The sequence below is a fragment of the Corythoichthys intestinalis genome, chromosome 7 (assembly GCF_030265065.1).
Source record: "Corythoichthys intestinalis isolate RoL2023-P3 chromosome 7, ASM3026506v1, whole genome shotgun sequence".
Lineage (NCBI taxonomy): Eukaryota > Metazoa > Chordata > Actinopteri > Syngnathiformes > Syngnathidae > Corythoichthys > Corythoichthys intestinalis.
In genome coordinates this window covers 25,269,766-25,289,237 of record NC_080401.1, presented here as the reverse complement: position 1 = coordinate 25,289,237, position 19,472 = coordinate 25,269,766, and the positions used below count along the sequence as shown (strand labels likewise).

General features: G+C 39.8%; 1 protein-coding gene across 3 annotated transcripts; it reads right to left on the bottom strand.

Annotated features, from left to right (window-relative positions):
• Positions 1 to 763: 763 nt before the first annotated feature.
• Positions 764 to 19,108, bottom strand: ushbp1 (Usher syndrome 1C binding protein 1). Of its 3 annotated transcripts, none has more exons than XM_057841624.1 (14): positions 18,966 to 19,108; positions 17,878 to 18,080; positions 16,245 to 16,381; positions 15,912 to 16,075; positions 15,651 to 15,824; positions 14,089 to 14,333; positions 9,273 to 9,413; positions 9,087 to 9,175; positions 8,852 to 8,981; positions 8,537 to 8,774; positions 4,282 to 4,440; positions 3,756 to 3,835; positions 3,420 to 3,542; positions 764 to 3,323 (listed from the first exon to the last, which is right to left on the bottom strand). In XM_057841624.1, the coding sequence occupies exons 1-14, from the start codon at positions 18,969 to 18,971 to the stop codon at positions 3,158 to 3,160; spliced, it is 2,055 nt and encodes a 684-aa protein (XP_057697607.1). In that variant the 5' UTR covers positions 18,972 to 19,108; the 3' UTR covers positions 764 to 3,157. The 3 variants fall into 3 exon arrangements, with proteins under 3 accessions (XP_057697607.1, XP_057697608.1, XP_057697610.1); XM_057841625.1 differs by having other exon boundaries at positions 8,852 to 8,978; XM_057841627.1 differs by having other exon boundaries at positions 15,705 to 15,824.
• Between the last annotated feature and the right edge of the window lie 364 nt (positions 19,109 to 19,472).

Sequence of the window (19,472 nt, the reverse complement as noted above, 5' to 3'; positions counted from 1 at the left end):
TTTTCCTTGATCAAACGGTACAAACCTCATTTCTCTACATAGTATTCCAGACAGACCTCAAAAGGATTAGTTCATATAACATCATTATGTTTGTGCTCACCATTCGCTGCTTCTTAAAGGTCAACATGTGGTCTTAATGATACAAGAAGAGTCAAGCAGAGGTTGTGACCATGGTGTAATCTAAAAACAACCTTTGATGAACTCAAACGTTAGACATAGACCCTCAAGAGTGGGCACACAAAGAGGAATGATAATTGTATCATCTGCTCGAATGGTAGCAGTTGCAACAATAACGACTGTGACCTGGACATGGTGGGGGAGCGGGAAGGACGTGGCCTTTGCGGTGACCTTTGCTCGGGAAGCGGCGGCCCAGCCAAGAGTCAGGGCGCCAGGGACTGGCCGACTCGTCTGCCACTGTCAAGCCTCAATTCATAGCCCGATACAACAGCCAGGCATCACTGTGACCCTGTGGGCGTGACGCCCAACCTTTGCCTTAACCTCCTGACCGCCATTCACAGCTGCATTTGACCTGTTTGGGTGGGGCAGGGCAACGGGTCAGCAGGAGGGGATGAGGCGATTGAGAGATGAGTCGGAATACTGAATGTGAGAAAGGGGGGACAGAAAAGACCAATATTGGAGAGCTATCAGTTGCTAAAAAAGCTCATGTTCATGGAAATTGGGCATTGCTGAGAAAGTAGGAAAGAAACTTTAAAACACAGTATGTCAGTGATAAGTTTATTATACTACCACAACGGATGAACATGAAGTGTTTTGCAGGTCTTATAGTTATGTATACAAAGCAAAGCAACATTTCTTATACTGTATACCGCCTCTCACGGTCCGTGTACCTTTCGGCCATTCGTTTTTCCTTCTAGTTTTGAGAAACGGAAAACGAGCCCAAATACATTTTTTGTTTATATATGTGTTAACAAAAACGAGAAATGAATCGTCTCCAGTTTCCTGATTAAAAAGTGGTAATTCAAGAACAGACAACGATCCTTGATCCATTTTTCCAATATTGGTTAATCGAAGAGAAATAAAAAAACAAAATACTCCCAATATTTGCATTACACCAAGTTCGCTTTTAAAATGAGCCACAGCCCGGCAGACATTCTTCTTCTTCTTTTAAATAGACAAGACCCTGCTGCAGCTGCATAATATTTATAAAAGGAAAAAGAACATCGTCTTCCGGGTCAGGGCTCATTGCAAAAGCGAACTCGGTTGAAAACAGATATTAGGCGTATTTTGTTTTTCCACTTCAGTTCAATAATTTAATACAGTGGCACCTCGACATACAGTAAGATTGCTTCGACACACCATCTTTTCGACATCCGACGTAAAATTTGACTCGCCATTTGTTTGTAAATCCGACGACATGCTCGAAATACGATGATTTATGACAGCGCCGCAGTTTCTTTGTTTTGTGCAAGACGGACACACGGCTGATTTTCTTGTGAGAGAAATCAACACAGGTTCCAAGAAGGTTTGTGCAAGTGGTGAAAAAGGAAAAAGGTGACGTTTACCATTGAAATAATGATGGAAATGATGGAAAAATATGAATGCGGTTGGCACATCCGTGAAATGGCGCGACAATGTTCCTCTGACCTCCATTCGCCATTCTTTATAAGTTAAGGTGGCAATTGTTATTGTGGTACCACCATCGCCAAAGAGAACGCCAGCTTCGTCAGGTTTTTAACCATTTATTTCAGAACTTGTGCAGCACAACACGCCTACTGTCCGCCGCAGTTGACGGCAGAAACAACAGAACATTAAATGAGAAAGTAAAATCTCAGCTGTACCTTTCTTACTCTGGCATGTCAGCCAAACGGTGCGTTCAGGTACAGCACGCAAAACAGGTCCGCCACATTAGAAAGCGATTATTATTATTCAGATTTTTATTTACAGCGATCCCTCGTTTTTTCATGCTTAATGGGAACCGGAACCCGCTGCAATAAGTGAAAAACCACAAATCTTTTTTTATTTTATGTGTGTTCAAATGTATTTATTCATACTTAGCATTGGAAAGAGATTCATATAAAACATGTTTTTTTCCCCCTTTTTTCTCCAAGGTATAATTTTAAAAAAATGTATATTTTAATAAATTGTTTTTAAGAACTTCAAATGTATTAATTATGATAAGTTTTAAACATGTTACTGTCCCACCGAATTATTTTTAAACAAGAATAAAGTACTGTAGTACAAAAATGCTGGGCTTTATTAAGTGCTTCATTGAGTTACTCCATTCACTCCACTCCACTGCTCACTTACACAGAATGTTTTGCCACAGCAACCGTTTAACAAGTTACACGATGATTGACGCATCCAGCGTGTTTGAAGTTCGTGACTCTTGCAAGATCAGACACAAACATATGTAACATCAAAGCTCGGAACAGATCATCTGTATTTTTTTTTAATTAAAAAAAAAATCCGCGAAAGACGGAGGGCGTGAAGTTTGAAGCGCGAAGTAGCGAGGGATCACGGTATTATTATTATTTGTTTTGCTATGTGTAATTGCCATTTGTAATAGTACCAGCAGTATTTATTAAGGAATTGGTGTGGGTTTTCGGGGTGTGGAACGAACAAATGGAATTATAATGTATTCTTATGAGAAAATCCTGCTCGACATACGGGCATTTCGACTTATAAGCAACGTCCTGGAACGAATTAACGTCGTATGTAGAGGTACCACTGGATTGGAAAAACGGGTCAAGGCTCGTTTACCGTTATTAAATTTACAATGATTAATCGGGAAACGGAAGACAATTCATTTCTCGTTTTTTTTAACCACATAAAAACAAAAAACGGAATTGAGCTCATTTTCTGTTTTCCGAAATTAGAAGGAAAAGTGAATGACCGAAAGGGACACGGACCCTTTCACAGACGGGCATCAAAAAGTGCTTTACATGTGTGTTCACATTCATACACTAATGAGCTGCTGCAGCCAAGCAAGGCGCTGCTAGATCCACTAGGGGCAAAGGACTCTACCAGCTTTGCCAGTGCCGCCCCCATACGTATCCCTTACACTGGTGTTTTGCACATAGTTTTATGTAATAGGTTGTTTCAAGAATATTTTAATAAGAAACAAGCCCTACACGCACAGTTCGAAGCAAACCACTTTAAGATGTTCAATTAGTTGGCTCTGCAAAACATAATTAGATCACAGAACAGTCTCTTCTCTCTTCCATTCGGAATCTTCCCCTGCTGCCCTTGATGTTTCACTCTGTATTTGCTGACTCTCCATCATGGCTGCCAGTTTCTGCTCCAGCTTCCACACCTGCTCTCTGTACTTTCTTCGAATGTGTCTATACGAGCTCAAGGCCTTACTGAAATGGAGACGATGCAATCAGATTCAGATTAACACGTACATCATTTCTGTTTTGTTTACTTCAGTAACAGGAATTTAGATCACAACTTTGTACCTGTGAGCTTGTGCAATCCGTGCAACGTGCTCGTCATTGTCCCGACTGTTGGAGGTGCTGTCTGTGAACGTTGCATTGAGTGAGTCATAAACTAAAGCCAGTCTCTTCTTTAGGACTTGTTCCCTAAAAGCAAAAAAAGGACATGGAGATGAATTGTAGCATTTTCATTTCTGAGGGAAATAAAGTCATCCTCAATGCACCTGATGGCTTGGACCACATATTTTTTTCTCCAACCCAGTGAACAAGAGTCAAAACACATTTTCCTGTATTTACAACTATCAGGTAAGGTGAGGGAACATCAATTTGAAACAGCATGCTTATGACTAAACACCTCACCTCTGAAGTAGCGCTTGCAGCTCTTTCAATATAGGCCTCGTCCTCAGCCCGCCTGCGTCGCCATCACTACACAATTTACTCTGAAACAATGATGATAATACACAATATCATTGAATAATATTTGCAAGGATTACATTTGACACTCAAATGTAGTTGAGCATTTTTTTAGTCTTACGCTGAACGTGTAATGACTGACTCATACCCTATTTCAAAGTAAGATGTAACATTTTTGTATAAAAAGTGTAGTGTATTAAGATTTGTTGTGCCATGTCCTTGTCCTTTGACCGTGGCAGAGGTGTGAAGAGAAGCGCTAATCTAAAGACCTTGTTTGACCAAAATATCCCTCTCAGCCTGAAGGGATTCTCTGCTTTGCTAGCTAAATGTATAATTTCCCATGTGGGACAGCCAGATTTGAATCGGGTCTGTCACTAAAGACTAACGTCCTGCTCCCTCTTGTACATTTCACCTTGACTTTGTATAACTTCAAAAAGTAAAGGCAAAATGTGTCGGTGTTTGTACTGTCCACCTGTTGTTCAGTCTTTTGGTCCTGCGGCTCCTCTCGGAGGTTTTCAGAAACACATGCTCCGGTGCCTTCCTGTGCTTTTTGGGCCACCATATTCCACTCCATACACCTCAGCTCTTTCTCCTTCAGACGAATAAGAGCACGCAGATCCGACATCTCCTCCTTGACAAGGAACAAAACACATTCACACTATAAGTCACAAGAATCTCTCTGTGTGTCTGTCTTTATTCGGAGACTATGACTCGCACTAAGACTGTTCGATTAATCGATTTTGAACCGAAACTGACTTTTCTGGTTAAAACAATGTTAAAAATGTTCAAATCGGTACGTTCAACTCTCGGAACCGCACCATTTTGGTGTATTTAAGCCGCCGTAGTTTCCTCTCAATTTCCGTGTTCTCCCATGAGAGCGCTCCGTCTAAAACAACGACAATTATTGCTACGAGCGATTCTTATCTCATGATGTACTTAAAGTATTGTTGTATATGTAGAAGGCTACAGCCTTAAAACATTCAACACTTCCTCATTGACTCCATCCGCACACTTTCATGTACATTGTACAACACAACGACAGACAGTAACATAGCGCCACCTCTGTCAGATTGTATATTGCACAATACCACAAGTGCGAAAGTATATGGGTGTGTGTGTCTGTTCCTCTGACTCATTTTCCTGTCAATATTGCTGCTACTAAATTACAGTAACTAAAAGCATGCCATGTTGTTGTTTTTTAATTTTAATACAATAACATATACAGTGGGGCAAATAAGTATTTAGTCAACCACCAATTGTGCAAGTTCTACTTGAAAAGATTAGAGAGGCCTGTAATTGTCAACATGGGTAAACCTCAACCATGAGAGACAGAATATGGGAAAAAAAACAGAAAATCACATTGTTTGATTTTTAAAGAATTTATTTCCAAATTACAGTGGAAAATAAGTATTTGGTCACCTACAAACAAGCAAGATTTCTGGCTGTCAAAGAGGTCAAACCTCTTCTAACGAGGTCTAACGAGGCTCCACTCGTTACCTGTATTAATGGCACCTGTTTTAACGCATTATCGGTATAAAAGACACCTATCCATAAGCTCAGTCAGTCACACTCCAATCTCCACTATGGCCAAGACCAAAGAGCTGTCGAAGGACACCAGAGACAAAATTGTAGGCCTGCACCAGGCTGGGAAGACTGAATCTGCAATAGGTAAAACGCTTGGTGTAAAGAAATCAACTGTGGGAGCAATTATTACAAAATGGAAGACATACACAACCACTGATAATCTCCCTTGATCTGGGGCTCCATGCAAGATCTCACCCTGTGGCGTCAAAATGATAACAAGAACGGTGAGCAAAAATCCCAGAACCACACGGGGGCACCTCGTGAATAACCTACAGAGAGCTGGGACCACAGTAACAACGGCTACTATCAGTAACACAATGCGCCGCCAGGGACTGAAATCCTGCACTGCCAGACGTGTCCCCCTGCTGAAGCCAGTACACGTCCAGGCCCATCTGCGGTTCGCAAGAGAGCATTTAGATGATCCAGAAGAGGACTGGGAGAATGTGTTATGGTCAGATGAAACCAAAATAGAACATTTTGGTAGGAACACAGGTTCTCATGTTTGGAGGAGAAAGAATACTGAATTGCATCTGAAGAACACCATACCCACTGTGAAGAATGGGGGTGGAAACATCATGCTTTGGGGCTGTTTTTCTGCAAAGGGACCAGGACGACTGATCTGTGTAAAGGAAAGAATGAATGGGGCCATGTATCGAGAGATTTTGAATGAAAATCTCCTTCCATCAGCAAGGGCATTGAAGATGAGATGTGGCTGGGTCTTTCAGCATGACAATGATCCCAAACACACAGCCAGGGCAACAACGGAATGGCTTCATAAGAAGCAATTCAAGGTCCTGGAGTGGCTTAGTCAGTCTCCAGATCTCAACCCCATAGAAAATCTGTGGAGGGAGTTAAAAGTCCGTGTTGCCCAACGACAGCCCCAAAACATCACTGCTCTAGAGGAGATCTGCATGGAGGAATGGGCCAAAATACCAGCAACAGTGTCTGAAAAGCTTGTGAACAGTTACAGAAAACGTTTGGCCTCCGTTATTGCCAACATAGGGTACATAACAAAGTATTGAGATGAACTTTTGGTATTGACCAAATACTTATTTTCCACCATGATTTGCAAATAAATTATTTAAAAATCAAACAATGTGATTTTCTGTTTTTTTCCCACATTCTGTCTCTCATGGTTTAGGTTTACCCGTGTTGACAATTACAGGCCTCTCTAATATTTTCAAGTGGGAGAACCTGCACAGTTAGTGGCTGACTAAACACTTATTTGCCCACTGTATTTGAAAACTGAATCTATATGCACTAGGCATGTGCTGGTATGAGATCTGATGGTATGATAACCATATGCAAAAATATCACGGTTTCCCGGTATCGTGGTATTGCAATTACAACTCTAAAATGTGTTTGAGATATCTAGGTTAAAAAAAAAAATTTTTTTAAAACTTTTTTCCATTTTTATTGTTCAAAACATATTAGCAAATTATAACATAACTATAATGTTAAGTTAAAATATACATTTTTTAAAATAACAAAAATAACTGAAATATTCTAAATAAAATTAAATGACAGTGTTTACTAATCTTTAATTTTGTATAAATGCAAAATCATATTGCAGGTATTGCCTCCTCGGCAGCCACCCTCCGCAAACAAGCCGCGACCATCTGTAACTTTTCTGTTGCCGAAGTATTCCCATACCAGCGATTTCGTTTTCTTCGATGGGGGGGAAAAAGTTCAGGAGTTTCACCTCCTCCAGCCATTCTGTAGCACAGCTAACTCACTGACACTGAGCAACAACCGGTGGGGGAGGGTCTAGCTTTACAGCTGCAAGCGAGGGATTTCTAGCTAATACCTTAAGGACGGTATGACGGAAATTTTTTGCGGTTTTGAAACCTTGACGTTTTCATTACACAGTATACCTTGGAACCGGTAATCGGCACATGCCTAATATGCACATTGTTCATTGGCCCATTAATGTGTTTGACCTGACGTCTTTTGTAAAGATGAGATGCTCATAAAGCTAAAGGATCACTCTGTTTGTTACCATCACTAGGGTACATATTTGTTTAGACAAGATGATTGCAACCTTGCTTATTGTTATTATTGAGTGACAGCGCTGCATTAATCATAATTTATGTAAGAAAGACCAGACAAAATGTGACAGCACATCACCCTAAACCTGGCTGGCTGCCTACCTACTTCACCTGACTGACTTGATTGACTGGCTGGCTAGCTGGTTGGCAGACTGACTGATTGACTGACTACCTTTTGTCATTTTTTATTTTCTTTCAAATGATATGTGCACTTTCTTCTTTCATTGTCACTTTAATTAAGAGCAGAGCTGGAGGCTGTTGTATAAATAAAATGCTCTTAATCTCAAGGGATTGTTCTGTGTGTATTAACAGAGTTACATTCACTGGCACTTTCAGTTCTAACAAAGAAAAATATGTTTAAATAGAAGACTTTCCGGTTTAAATAGAAGAGTTTCTGAGTACTTTATTTGTCATGATTTTTTTATTTTGCCAAGAAATCGTAATAGTTGTTAGGCAAAATCGGACAGCCCTAACTCGCACGGTTCCCATACTTGATGGGAACCGTGCATGTTGGCCAGAAGAAGAATGAGTTTATATATATATACTGTATATATATATACTGTATATATATATACTGTGTATATATACTGTGTGTGTGTATATATATATATATATATATAAATTTTTAAACATATTTTCAAGAAATCTGTTCTCTTACTTTTTAAACAGTTTTTCTCAAGACAACTTACTCATAAAACAGCGTGCTTTTAATATTTTCATTTGACTGTGTATATTGCACAGTGAAACTGGTTTCCAGTTTAGAACTACTGACTTATTTGGTATATTTACATTTTTTTTTTTAGAGCATTCTGTTCTCTTACTGTAAAAAAATAAAATAAAATAACAATGAAGATGTTCTCAAGACAAGTAAATTTACTCATTTAAAGTGCACGTTTTACAATTTTGCAAGTGGATTATTTAAAATGTGATTGTTTGGGAAGTAAAATGTCATGTAACTGTTCATTGCGACAGATGCCAGGAAATAAAATATATCTTTGTTTTTTCCCAATAATAAAATAGGTCAATCCACATTTGTTTGCAACAAGACTTTGTGTTTTCCATGTTTGAGGATGTCACTGAAGTAGAAACTCTTACTCTGGCTGTGATCAGCTCATGGAACAAAGAAGTCTTGTCTCGCTTTCTTTCGGCATGCTTGCTGTTGTCTTTTGATAAATGCCCCACTCTCAGTCCAGCAGGATAAACGGCATCCAGGGTCATTTTGACTTCTGCCTGATGAGCACGTGGCCTCGAGAGGCCAATGGCTGCCCGGTCACCTTTCAGCCTCTCAATTAACTGACGGAGTGTGACCTCTCGATCGGTCAGTTCAGGGGTTCTGGAGTTACAAATTCTAAATTACTTTGTCATTGCTATTATTAGCTTGATGTGCCATGAACTCCTTCACAACATCACCTCCGTGTTGTATGCGTTTCCACCTCCTCGGTCACCTCTACTCTTGTGAAAGAGGTCGACAGCTCCTCACTTCCCATTTTCCAGTGCTGGGGTGATGGACTACCAGGCTGTTGCCTGTCAACCGCACCTGCTGAGGACAAAAAAAAACCCTACAGCAGTTGTTGTTTATGAACGCCAAGCGCCCACACGATGCGAGTTCATGAGTAGTAAACACTCAAAAGTGTCATTTGAACACCTGCTCCGGCAGTCTGCAGAGGAATGCTTTCTTGCCTCTGAGTATCGTAAAGAGACATGAGTTCACCGTAGGCCTCTTCGCACTCGTCACTGGTAAAACCAACAGAGCAAAGTGCAATGCGAAATAATTCTGATTTGTGGACAAGAAAATTGCATGTTGTGTTAAAAACATGTTTTATTTGTTTACCAGTATCTGAGAGCCAACTGCATGGCAGAGCAGTCGGCCTCGAGCCTCTTTAGTGTAACACTGATCTGCTCACACTCGGTCGCCTTTCGCTCCAAAGCAACAGTCAGACGCTCATTCCTAGCCTTCAGTCCCTCAATTTGCCTGTAAAACACCAGAGGGATGATTGGCTACATTTAATGAAGCACCGGAAGTAGTGGGAAGTTAGAAAATAGAAATACATAAACGCAGTAAATGGTGCAGGTATTTGCAATTTACTAGAGTATTTTTTCCTGTTGTTCTCCGACTTTGACTCCTTACATTTAAAAACAGATATAATGTACACATGGGGGTAGGTTTGGTCTCAGCATTAGTAGGGACGCTAATCGCATAACCTGCATGTGCACATTTTGCTGGGAACGGGACAGGTAACCAGGGGTCAAGGCTACATTTCTCATGAATATGCTGATGTGTGTCCTACATTAAAAGGAAAAAAGTTAAAATGGTTATTTTCATGACGTCTTTTTACATCACTTACAGTGACTGTTGCTGTTGCTGGCCTAAAAAAAAAAAAAAAAAAAAAAAAAAACTTCTAATATCCAGTGTTATTAATCTTAGTTACAGTTCCAAATTACTTCTCCCAAAAAGTAATTGACTTAGTAACTCAGTTACCTCAACGTAAGAGTAATTAGTTACTTGGCAAAGTAACTGATGTTACTTTTCATGCTCTACACATTATTACATGATCCATTCCATAAAGTCTTTCACATTAAATATGTTTATATTAACTGATTGAATTGAACTGTCTTTTTTATCCCAAAAAAACATAAATCACCCTTTATACATTTTTTAAAATTTCACCTATATAAGAGTGTAATGGTATACAAACTTTAACTTTCAAATGCTGTGAGGAAAAAAAGCCTTTTTCCCGACTTGTGTATAATATATATAATATATATATTATATAATATTATATATACATATATACATATATATAAGAAAGAAAGGAAATATATATACAGTGCCTTGCAAAAGTATTTGGCCCCCTTGAATCTTGCAACCTTTCGCCACATTTCAGGCTTCAAATATTAAGATATGAAATTTAATTTTTTTGTCAAGAATCAACAACAAGTGGGACACAATCGTGAAGTGGAACAACATTTATTGGATAATTTAAACTTTTTTAACAAATAAAAAACTGAAAAGTGGGGCGTGCAATATTATTCGGCCCCTTTACTTTCAGTGCAGCAAACTCACTCCAGAATTTCAGTGAGGATCTCTGAATGATCCAATGTTGTCCTAAATGACCGATGATGATAAATAGAATCCACCTGTGTGTAATCAAGTCTCCGTATAAATGCACCTGCTCTGTGATAGTCTCAAGGTTCTGTTTAAAGTGCAGAGAGCATTATGAAAACCAAGGAACACACCAGGCAGGTCCGAGATACTGTTGTGGAGAAGTTTAAAGCCGGATTTGGATACAAAAAGATTTCCCAAGCTTTAAACATCTCAAGGAGCACTGTGCAAGCCATCATATTGAAATGGAAGGAGCATCAGGCCACTGCAAATCTACCAAGGCCCGGCCGTCCTTCCAAACTTTCTTCTCAAACAAGGAGAAAACTGATCAGAGATGCAGCCAAGAGGCCCATGATCACTCTGGATGAACTGCAGAGATCTACAGCTGAGGTGGGAGAGTCTGTCCATAGGACAACAATCAGTCGTACACTGCACAAATCTGGCCTTTATGGAAGAGTGGCAAGAAGAAAGCCGTTTCTCAAAGATATCCATAAAAAGTCTTGTTTAAAGTTTGCCACAAGCCACCTGGGAGACACACCAAACATGTAGAAGAAGGTGCTCTGGTCAGATGAAACCAAAATTGAACTTTTTGGCCACAATGCAAAACGATATGTTTGGCGTAAAAGCAACACAGCTCATCACCCTGAACACACCATCCCCACTGTCAAACATGGTGGTGGCAGCATCATGGTTTGGGCCTGCTTTTCTTCAGCAGGGACAGGGAAGATGGTTAAAATTGACGGGAAGATGGATGCAGCCAAATACAGGAACATTCTGGAAGAAAACCTGTTGGTATCTGCACATGACCTGAGACTGGGACGGAGATTTATCTTCCAACAGGACAATGATCCAAAACATAAAGCCAAATCTACAATGGAATGGTTCAAAAATAAACTTATCCAGGTGTTAGAATGGCCAAGTCAAAGTCCAGACCTGAATCCAATCGAGAATCTGTGGAAAGAGCTGAAGACTGCTGTTCACAAACACTCTCCATCCAACCTCACTGAGCTCGAGCTGTTTTGCAAGGAAGAATGGGCAAGAATGTCAGTCTCTCGATGTGCAAAACTGATAGAAACATACCCCAAGCGACTTGCAGCTGTAATTGGAGCAAAAGGTGGCGCTACAAAGTATTAACGCAAGGGGGCCGAATAATATTGCACGCCCCACTTTTCAGTTTTTTATTTGTTGAAAAAGTTTAAATTATCCAATAAATTTTGTTCCACTTCACGATTGTGTCCCACTTGTTGTTGATTCTTGACAAAAAAATAAAATTTCATAAAAATTTTATATCTTTATGTTTGAAGCCTGAAATATGGCGAAAGGTTGCAAGGTTCAAGGGGGCCGAATACTTTTGCAAGGCACTGTATATATATATATATATATATATATATATATTTTTTTTTTTTTTTTTTGTAAACCTGTCCTGTTCAGCTGTTTGACATGGAGAATGTAAATCTGAGTGTCCGATTAGTCTGAACAGTTTTAATGTTTCACATGGGAGTATGACATACTCCCATTGTGATGATTCAAAATACCTTGTTTATTATGACAAAGCAGCGAACAGGAAGGGGTTATGGGGGAACAAGAAAAGGAGAGAGACAGAAGAAACACAAACAAGAAGAAGAAATACATTGAACGCCTACACTAACTATGAATATGTTGGTACTATCGGGGGAGGGGGGGTGTCTAAAAGATGAGTGTTTGGGAGAGGTGGAGTGTACACAAATCAGCCCTGTGATCTAGAACCAAGTAATCGTGTGAATCCCTTGTGAGTGTGAGTTTGTTGGCATCCAATTCTACGCCATTCCATTGCCAATCCCGACACCAAGGTCCTCCAACCGAGTGCATCTCACCACATCCAACCACGTGCAAAACCCATCAAACACGCGACAGCCCCGCAGACGAGCGGAGACGCCGCCCCGGCACCCACCCCGCAGGCCCGCACCCTGAACAGGCACTACACCAAGCGCTGGAGACCAGGGGATACCCACCCCACCAGCAGGGGACAACAGCCCCACTCCAGGCCCCATGGGCCCCATGAGGCGACACCAACGACCCCCCCCCGTAAGAAGGGCAGTGGCAGCCGCCACAGCCCCGGATAGGCGAACGGGGCCGGAGACAGGCTAAAGGGACGGAGGCCAAATCCACCGACCCCACCCCTGAAATCATGATTTGGATGACTGAGATCATGGTGTTTTACAAGGTGGGGACGAAACTGGCACAACACAATCAAAGAGGAACGTGAACTATGGAGCGTTAACAATGTCACAACAGGTCTGGAAAAGTAAAATATTCCCTTTACATGGCCTTACTTAAGAGAATTGCTTGAGGGCCAGGCGCAAGTAGACACCTGCCTTAGCGTGAGGAAGGGGGTTCTGGACCTTGCACAGATTGACTTTGGGTACTTGGGTTTACTCCCGCTTTTAAAACTCCTAAGCACTCTCCCAAATTTAGGTTAAATAGGGTCCATCCCACCCATTACCTCAAAGAGGAATCAGATGCATGAATAAATTGGATGACTGTTCTAGTCATGCCATTGTGTACTTTGATCTTGATGAAATTCTCATTGAAATAGTGACACAAGTTAGTCAAAACATCCATTTGGAAAGGCAAGGGTTATCAAGTAGCCCCAAGGACCACATGAAAAGCGGACCGGCCGGTACTAAATTTACTGGAATGTTGAGGGGACATTGTGATTTTCTAGCAATGCCGTAAAAGGTGTAATTTAAAAAAAAACATAAGCAGACATTTATAGAATTAAAGGGTTGCATATTTAGCAGGATCCTGATTAATGTAAGGAATCATTAAAATGATTATTGCTTTCAAGGGACAGACATCACATCAGTATAAATGACCTTGATGTGAAAAACGGCCCCTCCAAGTACTTAAGTATGCAAATCGCGAATTCCTCAGACCTCTAATTTTGGAGAAAAAAATGGTTCAATGCAAAAAAATGAACGCAGTCATTGCTGTGACTACTGTGATGTCAGTTACTGACGTCATGAGGAAGGGTGGGCAATCGGGGATACTTACATTTGATTGGCAAAAATAGTACTGGCATTTAGAAAATGTCAGCCCAAACTAAGGGCAACAATCTCCTGTAAATACTGGTTTTATTGTTTTTTTTTCTCCACTAATACACATCAGAAAAATGAAAGTCTGTGGTTTTTTTTGCCCCCCCATTTATTAAAAAGATTTTTCCTGCTGGGATGCACATATAAATATGTTGTCTGTCCCTTTAAGATGAAAAATAACTAATAAAAATACACTAATAAGAACATGTTTACGAAACTAATCTACACCAAAAAATACTATAATTTCCAAAAAGGTTTGTGACCCCTGTAGTATTGGAACCAACAACCAGTGCATGATTTTACGTCATTCACTTAAAAAAAAAAAAAAAAAATTGTCGTTCAGTTTGGCAAAGGTTTTTTAAATACGATATTCTAAAATACAGCCAAGCAACCATAAAACATTACATTACACGGGTTTGATCTGGTAGCAGTCATAGTAGTGACTGGAGATTGTCTATATTCTTACCAACCTGTTGAGCCATTCCACCTCATTCTCCAGCCCATGGGGGCTTTGGCAAGGACTTCCAGGGATAACAACGTTTAGTGGGGCACTGTCACCTCCTGATGATAATGATCCAGCTGTAGTTCTTCTGAGGAGTAAAGGAGAATTCGGAAAGGAATAGGAGGCCCTTTCTGCACTAAGAGGCCCATTGATGCAGGAAGATCTGGATGAAGGAGAGCATATGGCAGACCTCCATCCCCTCTGATGACCAACCTGTTGGAAGACAGGAGAAAAACAACTGCGTTACAAAGTGTATCTTTTACAAACAAATATGCAGGGGTGAAAGTGGCTAGAATTTCTTGCCGGAACTCCTCGACGTGAAGGTCGCCATGGAGCCAGAAATTTTATTCATTTATTTTTGTGTTTGGGGGAGTTAAACCTCTTAAACTACTGAAATGCAAAGAAAACTGTTTTAGCACAGTTATTTCTGTAACACATACAAAAACTGATTTTCATTGATAATTGTATTTTTTCAATGATTTGCAAAATAAAAGTTAACAAAAACAGCAATAACCTCAACCTCCATCTCCTAATTTTTATTTTCCCTCATTTCCTCACATACTAAATGCCAAATCTCAATTTTAACTACTTAAGAACATAGGATGTATATTAAAAATTGGAATTAATGTTAACATTTATTTTTTTTAATATATATAATAATAAATATATAAGTAACATACATTCAGAAAAATAAGTACAAATGACTTAAATTATGCAGAGTGAAATGGAATATATTTTGAAGATCGCACAAACATTGACTTTTTTAAATCATAAGGAAATGAATAAGTAGCCTAACATAAATGAACAAATATAAGTTCAAAGTGCACATTGACAGCTAAGATGTTCTGAACCTCCCCATCAGAGCAAATAAAACTAAACATGATAAATAAGCCTCCTCAACTCTTTCATTGCTCTTAAAGATTTGATCTAATTGATGTTGCATTGCCCTTTTTTGTCGCATAAATTAAACAACCTTTTTTTTTCTTTTTTTTTTTTTTTTTTGCTGTTCGGGAGAACATGCACATTTGAACCAAACAGAGCTAACTAGCTCTCCTGATCACATGTCAGTATGTCAGCCAATTGAACGGATAAATGAGTCCAGGCGTTTTGCTTCGCTGCGTGCATTCGCACATTGACGTGACTCATCATCGTCAGACTCACACAACTGCAGCAGCTGGGGAAATAAAATAAATAATAAATATTGGTGGAAACGGATTACGCTACACAAGCACTTTATTATGCTTGTTGTTAACACTTGCGTATGTAAATCTGATGTTGATAGATTGTTTTCTTCTTGGAGATGAAATGCATGTGTGGCAGCTTAGCATTTTTTTTTTTTATAACATAGCGTTTTGACAGTTGCCGTCATATTTTCGAAATCAAAGCACTGTGTACCAGAACAGCACTCCGGCCCTGAATCTTATACCGGAGCTGTGTTCTGGCCCTGAATCTTATACCGGAACTGCTTTCCTGACCGTTCTGGTCCACTTTCACCCCTGCACATATGTAACAAGTTCCTCAAACGGCAACCTTGCTCCTGTCCTCCTCAACGTGGCTGATACTGTGGGCTCTATGGAGTTTTACCTGTTGAGCCGGTAAGGACGAAGGGTCAACCCGCTTTTCCGTGACCACCTCTTGAAATGTTATTCTTGCCACATCTGACGGAAAAGAAATGCCAAATTCCTTTTCCATCTCCTCCAAAATCTGCAGTCACCAGAGGACACAAATAGCTGACAAGGATGTGCGATCACTTGGAAGCATTCAAGTTTTTATTTGTTGCTGTTTAAATACCTTGGAAGCTTTCGCCCAGCTGTCCTGAGCTGCTCTGAGATGCTCTCTTGGTTTGTCTCGGTCAGAGGAGGTGATGGGGGCTGCCCAGGACCTTCTGCAGTTGATGGAGTCCTCCACTGCAGTCAACGCACCCTTGAGTTCTGTCCACATGACACTACTGCCTCCTAGAGGGATGAATGTGGAAGTGCGATATATGATGGAGTTGTTTTTTGTGTGCAGATTTAAATTATTGTGTTACTGTTTATATGTGCTTTTCACAAAGCCTTCGGTGTACGAATGAATAGCAACGCATAGGAATTAGGAAACTTTTGAAGACAAATTAAAAAGTCAAACCTCGGTAAGGCCGCGAAAGTCTGCAGTTGAGATCATCAGCAATGTGCTTTTCTGGGTTGCTTCTCACAAGTCTGTGTGAAAGCAGATCAGGAAAAAGAGGGCTGGGTGGTCTTGGTGGTCTCAAATCACCTGGTTCACTGCAAAGGATCATTTGGTTACGTTAAGAAAACTATGATTATTTCAAGGCAAGCAACTGTATTGACTGATGGACTTTATTAGGTATTCCTGTACAATCTAACAAGTTCAGGTACAAGAGATTTATGTATTATAACAGATCAGAAGTACTATTTTAGCAGTGGGGTACTACTGTAGTATTGGTGTTTAATGCTTGTTCCAAATATTTCACTTTCTTGTTCAGCTACATGAAAATAATTAATTTTATACTACAATAGTACTGGATCCAGAGGTGAGTATACTAATAACGCGTTACAAATACTCCATTACATTTACTTGAGTAACCTTTTTAGAAAAATGTAGTTTTTAAAGTAGTTTTACCACACAATACTTTTATTTTTACTTGAGTAGATTTGTGAAGAAGAAACAGTACTCTTACGCCGCTACTTTGGGCTACATAAGTCGTTACATTTTTAGAAGTAATAAACAATTTGTTAATGACCGCAATCTGGCCTGTGCTTCTTGACATATCTCTGCACTAATCCGAGTAGAGATTTGTGTGTGTCGCTCTCTAGTGGTTGGTCGCCATTGCTGGGGTGTTTGCACACCTATAGCAGCCCAGCGTCAGTCAATGTAAACAGTAATGTTAGCAGATGTTGGCCGTGTGCCGCAGGCGGCGACGTCTTTGGACAGCTTTTTTACGGGGAAAAGGCCACCTGCTGAGCCAGAAGAGGAGCCTACAACCACGTCTATTCTGATTAATATGTGGCTAAAAGCTAGCAAATGAGGCAAAAAAAAGAGAATGCGCTGAAAGCATCATACCTCGTGGCGAACCGTATTCCCAAAGCCAAGAAACCTTTCACGATTAGAGAAGAACTCATTATGCCTGCAACCAGGGATATTTGCCGTCAAGTTTTAGGAGAGGCCGCTGTTAAAAAAGGCTGGTTCAGGGTATGGTGAGTTACATTTCCCTGCATTTAATGTTTGTTTTTAGCCCCGTCCTGTTATTTAATAATTACTCTTTAATTTAATTGTCTGTCACACATTGCTGGTCCGTGGTGCAAAAAAAGTTGGGAACCACTGGGCTATAGTACAGTATAATAACAACTGTTCACATAGATGAAGTTGTGCTGAGAAAAAAATATAATTACTGTATTTTTTTTTTATCTGACATTGTAAGCAGGTACTCACAATGTTACGCATTACTTGCGTATTCTTTTCAATGAATACTTTTTTACTTTTACTTGAGTAAATTTTTGGATGACTACTTTTACTTTTACTTGAGTAATATTATTTAGAAGTAACGCTACTCTTACTTGAGTAAAATTTTTGGCTGCTCGACCCACCTCTGACTGGATCCCATACCATGGTGCATGTATACCTAATGTAGTGTGCAGAGTGTATACTTTGGTTATTGGACAATTGCAGAGCAGATTTAACCTTCTATTTATAATCAAATGTGGATCAAATTGAATTTAATCTTGTGTATTCCAAAACAACAGGGCCTCTCTCTCACTACCTGGGTGCCTTGAGTGAACCCATCTTTTTGTTGACTTCAGCAATGATGCTGAGAAGTGTGCCCACTTCAGCTTCACACTGAGCTAATTCCGCTGGCGAAGGCTCCACCTGTGGGTAAAGAGGCCCGTGGTCCAAGCGGGTCGTCAGCTCCTTGTCACTGCCAGACCCTGTATCTAGGCTGTCACATCGGACCAAGCTGAACTCCTGCAAAACCATGTGGTATCGTTTTAAATGTAGTGTGGATTGTAAAAAAAAAAAAAAAAAAAAAAAAAAAAAACATGGTGCAGAGAACTTAGTCATAGAATAATGATGTGACAAGGAAGTAGAATAATCTATTATATTTAATATTTAGGGATTAATAAACAAGAATGTCTTCAATGACCTATACAGGTGAACTCTGTTGTGCTCTCAATGCAGATGTGTTATTGGCACCAATTGTTTTGAGCAGCGGGAAAGAGGGGAAACTAAAACATCCTGAATCCAACTTCCTGCCTGTACAAATTCTTGTGTATCAAAAACATTGTGCTTCGCACAAAAAGAATAAGTATTATAGCGACACCTAAACTGATATTAGCAGTTGTTGTTGTCGTTATTTTTTAACCAATACTTTCTAATAAACCACCAGTTTAAAGGAAATTTACTACTCGTTTGGGAAACATATTTGATTTCCTCAATCGAAAGCCATCCAGAGGGGAGAACAATAAGGTTACATTCCTGTTCTGCATGAGTATTCAAAACATCCACTTGATGGAATTCCAAGACCTGACATGTTTTCATGGAAACACATGCGGGATATATGGAATATATTAAACAAGAACATGATCAATATAGATAGCATTAGAAAGAATGCAAAAATTAAGGGAGAGGTTTCTGCTAATGTTATAATCATTCCAGCATAACATGATTACTTTGATTCATGATTTTGCTTCTAGATGCATTACGACATATATTTGTCAATTTGCAGCTATTTATCTCAGTGGTTAATTGAAAAATATTGTATTGCATTGTCAATATTTCCAAAGTGTCTTCAATGTATTAAAACTCTTAGCATTTTTAAAACAAGAAAGGGATCAATTTACCGTGACTTACCTCCATACTTGACAGTAACAGCTGAGAGGAAATTTCTGCAAGATACACCCTTTCCTCTGCGGTGCAAACAGAAAACGTTTTTACTCTGTGACTAAAGTTATCACATGCTGCTTAACGTCCATTAGAATGTATGCCACTCTCTGCAATTCCACCAGCCAATGTTTAGTGAGATGAATGATGTAAGTGGAAAATCATCCCCACCCATTCCTCGTCACTTGGTGTCCCTTCCTGTTTTCTCCGGTTTCAAATTTAAACAGCAGGCTTTGACCAATTGTTTGAATGCTGGATGTGGATAAGTTAGGGGTCAGCCTTTATGATTTCATGATTTCATCTAGACTATTGCCCACACTTACATTGCCTTAATTGTATTTCGAAAGGGTCTTTGTACGTGTGCATGTGTGTCTGTGTGTGGGCGAGTGTGCGTGTCATCACATAGGGGTATGTATGTATTTATGTATGTACAGTGGGGCAAATAAGTATTTAGTCAACCACTAATTTATTCAAGTT

Bases quoted from the DNA above. Each gene is read 5' to 3' on its own strand.
- ushbp1 (XM_057841624.1), bottom strand. The intron at 15,825-15,911 runs GTATTTAAACAG...TGGTGACTGCAG, and splicing joins GCTGGGCGAAAGCTTCCAAG to ATTTTGGAGGAGATGGAAAA. The intron at 8,982-9,086 runs GTGTTCAAATGA...TTTTGTCCTCAG, and splicing joins TCTGCAGACTGCCGGAGCAG to CAGGTGCGGTTGACAGGCAA.